The sequence below is a fragment of the Homalodisca vitripennis genome, chromosome 1 (assembly GCF_021130785.1).
Source record: "Homalodisca vitripennis isolate AUS2020 chromosome 1, UT_GWSS_2.1, whole genome shotgun sequence".
Lineage (NCBI taxonomy): Eukaryota > Metazoa > Arthropoda > Insecta > Hemiptera > Cicadellidae > Homalodisca > Homalodisca vitripennis.
This window is the reverse complement of record NC_060207.1, coordinates 158,896,500-158,906,727: the sequence shown is the minus strand read 5'-3', so window position 1 is coordinate 158,906,727 and position 10,228 is coordinate 158,896,500. Positions and strand designations below refer to the sequence as shown.

At 29.5% G+C, this 10,228-nt stretch overlaps 1 protein-coding gene across 4 annotated transcripts in view; it reads right to left on the bottom strand.

Annotated features, from left to right (window-relative positions):
* Positions 1-3,148: 3,148 nt before the first annotated feature.
* The window catches only part of LOC124375065 (AT-rich interactive domain-containing protein 4B-like), a 71,560-nt gene continuing 64,480 nt past the window's right edge, over positions 3,149-10,228 (bottom strand). For 3 of the 4 annotated variants that reach the window (XR_006923648.1, XR_006923647.1, XR_006923650.1), the window contains exons 23-24: positions 7,343-7,588; positions 3,149-4,255 (exon numbers count right to left, since the gene is read on the bottom strand). Coding sequence is in view for 1 of the 4 variants with exons in the window: in XM_046833200.1 (XP_046689156.1) it covers positions 4,218-4,255; positions 7,442-7,588 (185 nt within the window). In the remaining 3 variants the exon portion in view is untranslated. The remainder of the gene's footprint in view (positions 4,256-7,342; positions 7,589-10,228) is intronic. The other variant, XM_046833200.1, reaches the window with a different exon arrangement.

The window sequence follows — 10,228 nt, the reverse complement described above, 5'->3', positions numbered from 1 at the left end:
TGCTAATCCTCAATTCTTATTCTGGGTGACAATGGGTATTATGCTTATTAAGAATAAAAGGTATTCTGTAAGTTTCCATTTCGACCAATGTATATGTTACCCCCAAATGAAAATACCTAGATCATAGCATCAAGATTCAAAATACAACAGTTAGATTAAGAGTTCTATGTACGAGTGCTGCCCATAGTACATATTTAACATTTTCTTGAAAAAAATTTGACAGTCAACATTGCTCACATCTACACACTTTATTACACCATTAAAATATTGAGTGTATTTAAAGTAAATAAAAATAATGCTATCATTAGGGGAAGACGTATCAGGAAGGTCTGATAATATTAACTATATTCTTGTATTATAAACAAAAAATTCAGTTCGGTATGATATTAAAAAAACTCATTGTTAATTCAGAACAACAATATGCAGGTCGGTTCAGTACGATACAAAAAATTGAAACTAAAAAACTTATGTATGGTATATAGCAAGTTGCAGTGATTAGTAATTTGTCTACCACCAATTACCTAACTTCTGCGAATAGACACAAACTTGGTGTGATGCATGAAAATGAATATAGGAAATACGGACTGCAATCAAAACATTGATACTTTGGCTATTTATTTATGACTTTCTGCTAGGGTTCAGAGATTTGAAATAAAAGGCATAAAAGAACATTATTTTAAAATTGTAGTGCAATTTCTGAAATTTTGATTGCTCTGCAATCTTTGTTAATCAGTAGAGAGCACGCCAGTTGTCTGTCCAGCCTGGATTGCAAAGCCAATGTGGGAAGCAGGGGTTGCAGCTTCTCTTTTTTGAGGTATTGAAACTATAATTGACTACTAAACTATATATATATATATATATATATATATATATATATATATATATATATATATATATTAGTTGCTTAATATATAATCAAACACTCCAATAAATGAAAGATTTTTATTTTGTGAGGCCTTTCGTGCTCAAATTCCAAAATAAAACTAAAAAACATATTAGGAAATCCAAAGAATAAAATAGACGATGAAGAAAAATCTGGAATCTATCAAATTAATTGTGACAACTGTGATTTAAAATATATTGGCCAAACAAAAAGGAAAATAAAAAAGAGAGTAAAGGAACATAAAGCATGTCTGAAGTATCAGCAAGAGGAAAGATCGGCCATGGCGAAACATGCACTCCATACTGGACACTGCTTTTCACAAGTCAAATTATTAAAAGAAATCAATGACAACAAATTCCTCGATGCTTACGAAACTATTTTTATGCAGAAGAACCAAAATTATTTAGTAAATAATGAACCTGGACCTCTACAAAATTCACCGTTACTGCCTTTAATCTAATTAAATATTAATTTTTATATATACAGTAGACATGCTTCCTGGCCTTTAAAATCTTATCTCTTTGTATTTTTCAAGACATATGTTTTTATTTAAATCTAAATTGTTTTTATTATTAATTTACTTTTATTTCAGTTATGTGGGTCTGACGATGTGTTCTTTGAGCACGAAAGGCCTCACAAAATAAAAATCTTTCATTTATTGGAGTGTTTGATTATATATTAAGCATTTAGTTTCCAATAAGAAGAAGCTGGTAAAATGTATATATTAGTTGTTGATATATATATATATATATATATATATATATATATATATATATATAAAACTATACTATACATATAGTTTAGTATATAAATATATAAAAGAAACTGTTAGCCTACTGAAGGGGGTGAAGGAATGACTTATCTCAGATGTAGGTTTGGAGGATTTTATGGTTTTGTTACCCATTGGAAAGCTAGTTTCTACCTCCTTAACTGTGACAGACTGCAATCTTTTGTAAATCACTTTACTAAGAAGTCATTGAAATACACAAAAGCGGATTTTAGCAATCCGTAATTTGCGTATCAGACACCTGTGAATAGATGTTTTCTTAAATCACAATCTTTCCTTACTTTGATCAGCTATCTCCAATTTTCCCCTTGGCTCGACACTACCATTTCCTTTTGTGACTCTGCTGGAACAGATTATCACAACCAACACATGACACAATGCACAAAACTATTTTCTGGATTCATTGTTTAATGGTTTGGCATGAGGAAGATTTAACCTGCCACTATGTTGCCAGAATGAAAGTAGAGGAATATGAACCTGAACTCTGTCCAATAAGACATGGCAAATTTCATCAATCCATTTCTCAAACCTGAATTTGTTGAAAATTCAAGGTTCAATTCCGACACATCACTAAGCTGCAGTGATGCGAATTTAACACCATTTGTTTTATTACTCAGCCATTCAAAGTTAACAACACAATTTTAAAATCTTTACGGATAAGAATATGTTTACTGGAAAATTATTTCAAAGCTATTGGAATTTATCAAAAAATCTGTGTTGTGTATCTAAAAATATGATGAACCTGAACCCACGATTGCTTGGCTGGGATCTGATTGCAGAATGTTATGCTGTGCAAATTTCTACACTACTTGAAAACTATGACAAATATTTAGATAGTAAGAGATAAGAAATATTGTGTAGATGTAAATAATGAATGTTTTTTATCTATTTTATTATTTACTTTATTTTCTGGACAGCTCTCATAAAAAATCACATAATGGGAATGTGAACAGTGTGTTGTTTCAAGTGTGGTTGGTCCACTATAAATTGAATTGAAGTAGTAGTGAAAGTACAACCCACAAAAACAGCTCATTTTCAATCAGTGTACCAACCTACTCAGTTAGATTACTCAATTTTCAGATTAAACTAAATAATTACAAATATGCCATACAAGCCATTAAGTAAAGTTAACAACATACTAGAAATATATTTGATATTTATTGCTGGTATAAAACCAGTACAAAATAATACAAATGTTATTTTTGGATATGAATCTATAATCAATCAATAAAATTGTGGAGAGAAGTAGAAAGCAAGTTACATTTTTTTAGAAATGCTGTGCGGGTGTCTTTTAGTGCTCAATTCCATACAAAAGTGTCTATTCCTCACTATAAAAACTACAAAGTTTCTAAAATGAATGATCATTTTTACTGGACTAATCTACAATATCAATATTAAATGTTCAAAATATCATCATCTGTTTGTCAACCATACAAGGTAGTTGAAGAGCTGTTATTCAATTAAATTGTAATAAATAATTGCACTAATTTATTTTAATTACAAAATATATTTTTAATACAACAATCATTGTCTATTTTAGTCATTGAACTTTATCATCACTTCAAATAAAAACAATGGTTTTTCTCAACCTTGAATTTTATTGTAATTTATTTTATTCTAATCAAGAAAAATTATTAAAGAGGTGTTTATATTTATTTACAATAATTATTTTAATTTACGCCCATAACAAACCAAAACAAAATTTTTAATGGACAGATTATGAGGGTATGCTACTAATCCGCCATACAACCAAGGAAACGAACATAAAGTTATATTACCATTTCAATACAAATTAACTACAGAAGTATCAAACAAAAGTCTTAGTACTAAGTAAAAATTCTACAATTTTATGTGATGATTTCAAAAATCAAAATTCATTACAAAAATGTATAAAATCTCTTTTCTACACTATACAGGTTAATTATTTCGTATAATGATTTCATACATTAATAATACAATATTACATTAATATAACAGTATAATGGAAGCTGAAGCACTTTTCTGGTGAATGGAAAAAGTGTTCGTAGTTCACAATTTCCAATTCCTTTCTCTATTATTTAATACATTGTAATTTATTTAAAAAATTCTAATTGTACATCTTCAATTAATTACAAAAACTTAACAACTTAAGACTATAAGCTTGAGACACTTATCATAAATACAACATTTAAAAACAACTACAAAATCAACATACTAGATTGATCTAAAAAAAATTGAAACAAACTCTATATAAATATATACAATAAAAAATAATAAAAATATAATGATCATATACAAATATATGATTTACTGTACAGTAAAATAATTTGTCTTTCGTACATTTAAAATTGTATCCAAATATATATATATTTATATATATGACAGATATTCCCCAGGAATATTAACCCTAATATTGCTGTCATTGACCAACTTCTTATACAAATATATTATTATAATCTGTAATAAAAAACATTTAATAAAGTTGATTGGAAAAATATGTTGCTTCTATCTTATGCTACTGATACTATTCTAGTTAAGTCTTGAAAATTACATGGAGTGAAGCTGCCATCACGAGCACGGGACTTCTGGTTTAACATTCGTCTTCACTGAAACAGATGAAAATATGCTTTTGTGGATGTTTATGTTGCACCTGCAGTATGTTATACAGGATATTCATGTAGTAGTATCTCACACACAAAAATTCTAAAATCACTAAAAAAAAAAGTTTAAGATATTAAGAAGTTTAAACTTAAATTAAAAGAATATTTAATTTAAAATGTTTTTTACTCATTTCATGAATGTTATATGTACAATGAAAATGGTATGAATGCTACATTACTTTGATTATTACAGTATTTTAGTTGTTGGTACTATTTATTATACTTATGTGCATAATATAAAGGTATTTTGACTTGGCTAATGTTTATAAACCTTTTAATGTCTTGTTGAACTCCTTGATGTAGTTGTTTTTTGTATACACCATGATCCCTACCTAAGAACTAGTACAAAAACAGAGGTTTAGTAAAGATTCAATAATATCTGAATAAATTTCGATAATCATTTTAGCTTGTTTAATTTTTCACTACAATGTTTATAATAAAACTCAAAATAAATCTATATATTTGATACATAATTATCTATACATGTTGAAGATTATTTATTACAATTGGACAATAAGGTAACATTGCCCATACAGGGGTTGATTTTGCTGACCTGAGCTGTCATTTTAACATGTCACAATATTAAATACTTTTTTAAAACAATAAATTTCACTAACGTTAAAAACCAACAAATATGTCCTGAAAGTCTCACTACTTTGTTTATTCACGCCACCATAACTGCAACCATTTGATAGAAACCTGTTAAATATTGTGTATTTTTGCCTAATAAAACTTAAACAAAAAATATAAACATGCTTCTTGTTGTCTATACACCACATTGAAGAGTTGAATAAGAAATGGTGGTGGTGCCACTTTTTCATAATTGAAAGTTATACAGAATACAAATTTAGCTAGCTATCACTAATAAACAACTAACATATACTTTTATGCCTTCATTTTTAGTTGGTCTGTGGGAGATGTATATTTTATATATATATATATATATATATATATATATATATATATATATATATATATATATATATATATATCCAAATGCTTTTTAGTTTTTTATTGTAAAATGTATACATTTTGAACATTTAAATGATGGAAGTACAAAAAGATTGTTTCCGAATAAGCAATAAAAATATAGAAAAACCTAACCAATCTTTGGACGTGCATTAAGCATGTTTTAAAATGAGACATTAACCATAATTCTTAAACTAAATCTAAGTTTGTGAAAATGTTTAAAATTTAACATTGTTCTTATGGGGTTAAAATCAACATGACTGCTAGTAGAGCAGGCTCTAAAATGGATATTATTTAAATTAATTCACTACTGAATACATTTATACATGAATTCATACCAGGTAATGAAATCAAGTAAAGAAAGGAGTCAGTCCAATTTATTATTAAAAAGGAATTTGTATTAAATATCTTTGACATAATTATTTTAACCGTATTGTCTGAGCTCTAGAGGAGAGAGGCTGCAACAAAAAACAATCATGTCTTCATGTCTAATAGTTTTATCAGGTGGTTCTCAGCTAAGATCTTCATATTAAAAATCCTGTTTATACATTCCCGAGATGCTAAAATTTGTTTATAAAAATTTGGATCATTTTAAGAAAAGTAGCTATATTCATACATCAAGTAAATGCTACAACATATTTTTAAATACCATATTTATAACTAGCACTGGCTGAAAGGAGACTAACTTACACAGGTTTTAAGCTGTTTCATAAAATTCTTAAATCCAATAAAAATATATCTTGAAAAACTTTCTTGATAGAGTCCTTGATTGGTAGGGCTTACTATAATCTACATGAAACATTAAATGACATAAACTTTAAGGGGCTTTAAGAAATACCATGTAAAAAGATTTTTAATATTATTCTTTTGTTTTAAGGATCCAACAGAGCTAATGGTCTAGAAACAACACTATTTAATTTGAGGTCAGATATCAAAGAGCAAGCTTTGTGTGTCTGTTGGGCTGGCTGTACATCTGTGCAAAACTCTTGCAAAGGTCCTTGAGTCTTGGTAAGTGGAATTCTCTTGATCCAAAATCAACCCCTATTGATTTTGGGGTTGTCTGTCTGTGCTAATAACTCTTAATAGAAATGTCTTAAGAGCCTTGAAAATTGGGATATAGATTCATCTTGCTTCAAGGAAGAATTTTTTTTTGGACCAAAAGGCAGCCTGTTTGTACGTTTGCCTGTCCGTATGTGTGACAACTCTGGATAGGAGCCTTGAAACTTGGATTGGTATATATTGTTAAATTGTTTTCCTTTTGGTCTAAAAATAAGATTTATTGATTTTAAAGTAAAATGGAAATGGGCTGCTCGTCTGTCTATATGTTTGCCAGTGCACTATGTCTTTCAATGCATTCTTTTGGGTCTTTAGTACCAGTTTAATATTTATATATAAATAAATGTTTTTAATGCTCTTATAACAGTATATCATAAATGTAACATAGTGTTTTATTAGGATAAGTTGTCTTATATATATTACGAGGTACTTGTTTGATGTTACCATTTCAAATGTAATGTACTAATAATAACTTCAACAAGTTGGATATATACTTTTCTCTATCCATGTTTCCCCTTAGATTAACCCTGTAACTAGTAATCCCACAACAAATTAGGGAGCGCACTACATGCCACCTACAGTAATCATGATAGCCACACAGGAAGCGTTATAGTGCTAAACAGCTTTCACAATAATGCTATTTTGTTTTTCTAATTTTCACATAGTTAAAATGTTTTAAAAAAGTATTGCTATTGCAAAAACCTAAACTTTATGTGTTTTTGTGGACTTGCTGTTTATCAGATTTTAATTAAAGAAATACTATTTGACTTCATTTACACCTTACATATTCAAGCACCTCAAGTAAATACATACAACAAATATATAAAATAATAAATATAATCTGGTTGTTGTTCTTTGTAGAGCGGTCAAGTTATCCAATCTATTTTACTAAATTATACTGGTAATCATTGTGGAAAATTTTAGAGATCCTATTTTTATACAGAATAAGACGAATACTTTTACAAAACTTAATGTCATACACACTAGTGATAGTCCTGATATGCTTACATTTGGGCAACACAATCAGCAATGTTGATAACAGGTGTATCTTAGCCCTGAGCTAACTATCACTTATCAACCACCTCTTGTGAGCAGTCCTCCGTTTACCTGAGGCCTCCCGTTCCCTGCGTCGCAACTTCTTGCGCCGACGGTCAATGCCAGCGAGTTCTGCTTTGACCGTCATGTATGTCTTTCGCAATTCTGCCAACTTCTCTTGAAGCACTGCGATGCGCTGTGATCCGTCTAACTCAGGATCTGTGGACACAATCTACTTGTCACACCTTTACAATGACCAATAATATCATTGAAATTACACAATATTTTCTGTATTTATAATTTTACTCAAACTAAACACAAGAATTGATCATACTAGCTAGATTACGAAGAAGGTAAAGTTTCTGAGAAAATTTGTTTTTCTCCCATGGAATCTTTTCCATTAAAACCAGATGTAGCAACTATTGGGCAACCAGAAAAAGATCTGTAAAGAACAGAATCAGTAAATAGGGACGGAACTCCTATAAAACCCTTTTTATCACGACTTCCCAATAGTTTAGAATGATGGAATTTGACATAAACGTCTTATCAACTCAACAGACAAATAAAATACTTTTCATGAAGATCAACCAAGCTTACAAGTTGAAATAGAGTTGGAACCAAATAGGGTTGGTACGACTAAAATAACTATATTTTTGTTTTCTCTACTTCCTGGTATTCTTAAAAGAATACTTGACACACATGTGCCTCATGACTTAAAAAGTAAGAATAAAAGCGTTTATATAAATATCAACCAAACATAAGCATTTAAAAAGTGTTGTGACCCTTATAAAACCCATATTTTTCACATCTTTCCGATAGTCTACAATTATGTAATTTGACACGTGTCTTATGCTCTCAACAGACAAATAAAATACTTTTCATGAAGATCAACCACCCATAGGTGTTGAAATTGGGTTGGAATGACTAAAATAACTATATTTTTGTTTTCCCTACTTCCTGGTATTCTTAAAAGAAACTTGGCACACATGTGCCTTATGACTTAAAAATTAAAACATTTTCGTAAATATTAACCAGATATTATAGTGGTTTTAAAAAATTGACAATCCCTAAAAAAAACCCATATTTTTTATTCTCTATGGTCTAGAATGATGGAATTTACAATATACATGGCTTAAACTCTGAGCAGGCCATGCTGAAATAGAGTTAGAACCCCTAGAGGGAACTATATTTTGTTTTTCACTTTCGTACTGTCCTAGAAAGGTGAAATTTGATACACATGTATATTAAGTTCTGATATGCCGGGATATATTCCAAACGGATTGAGATATCAATGTAAAATCTCCATCACACCTATTAATATACTTTTTTGGACTATTTGGAGGGTAAAAATATTTCGCCCCTTTTTTCAAAGGGGTAGAGGGGGATTACTTTAAATTTTCAAATTGCAACCATCTTGTGACATGTCATTTGAAAGGCAAATATACAGGTGTATCAGGACTTATTTACAACCTGTATATGAACGCAACAGACTATTGCTACCGGTAACACCTAAGATGATTTTTCACTGAAGAAGATCTATTAATTATAATTTCAGACCTATGTATTTTTACATTTTCTTTATCAGGCAACAATACAAATGCTACTATGGCACCAGAATTACCTTGGACCGCATGTCAATTACAATGACCAGAAGTAGACGCTTCTTTGACCAAAGTATACATTTCTGACCAACTATGTATATATTGCCTTAATTGGGGTAACAATGTAAACGCTAATTGGATACCGGGAATATTTATACAGGAAGGAGATTACAAAGTCTGAAAGTAGACAATTTTTAACTACTGTAGGCCTCTCAGACCTAGTACGAAGTATTTTTTGATAGTGGCAACAAAGCAAGCTCTACAATGGTGTGTGAATTATAATTGATTTTAACCAGGAATGCTTCCTTACACACTTAACCTGCAGTAACAGACACAGCCAATTTGTTTAGTTTTTGAACCTCTTTACAATGAAAATTGAAATAATAAATACATTAAACATGTTTACTTTTTATTTAAAACTATTACAAGATTCAATCATATTATGTCATAAATACTCTTAAGAAGATTAATATGAACTTATTATTTCTCCATTCTGGCCTAAAATAGTTTGTTACTGAAATTGTTGGAGCTATTCATTCAAATATTATAGAATGCCATAGAGAAATTCGTGTATTTCATTGGTTCTCATAAAAACTGTTTAATCTCCAACTTCAGGGCCTCAAAAGATGGCTCTTTCTACTTACAGTCCAATTCGTGGAATAGAGATATGCTTATAATGTACCTATTATTCAATAGGAAATTGTGTGCAAAGCATGGGTAACTGCTAGTACTAATATATAAAAGTTGTTGTAATTTATATAGTAAATACTGTAACATTCTATATTTTATTATTGGTTAGATTCAAGACTGAGTCCATCATCACAGTAGTAGTAACCTCAAAATATAATACACAAATAAATGTAATACATATGTTGGATTAAACTATGGGTTTCGGTCAGTAGAATTTTATGTTGACGTTTCTTTTAGGGTATATATTTATTCTAGTACAGGATTTTTATTACTGATTTGCATAATGTTTAGTAAATTTTGACGATCTAGACTATAGAACATGCTTAAACTCAGTGGCGGTTGGCAATTGTGAATGTTGACAGAGTTCTTCAACTTGGGATTACAACCAATAGAGTCTATCAAATAGCAAGGGAGATTTTGTAAATTAGCAATCAAAATTAATTTTGTTTCATTGAAGTAAATTGCATTTTGGTAATACTTTAGTATAAAGTATTATTTAATATTGAATTCAAACAAATATTGAACCTGGTTAGTAAATTAAAATACTTTTATATTACATTATTATTCT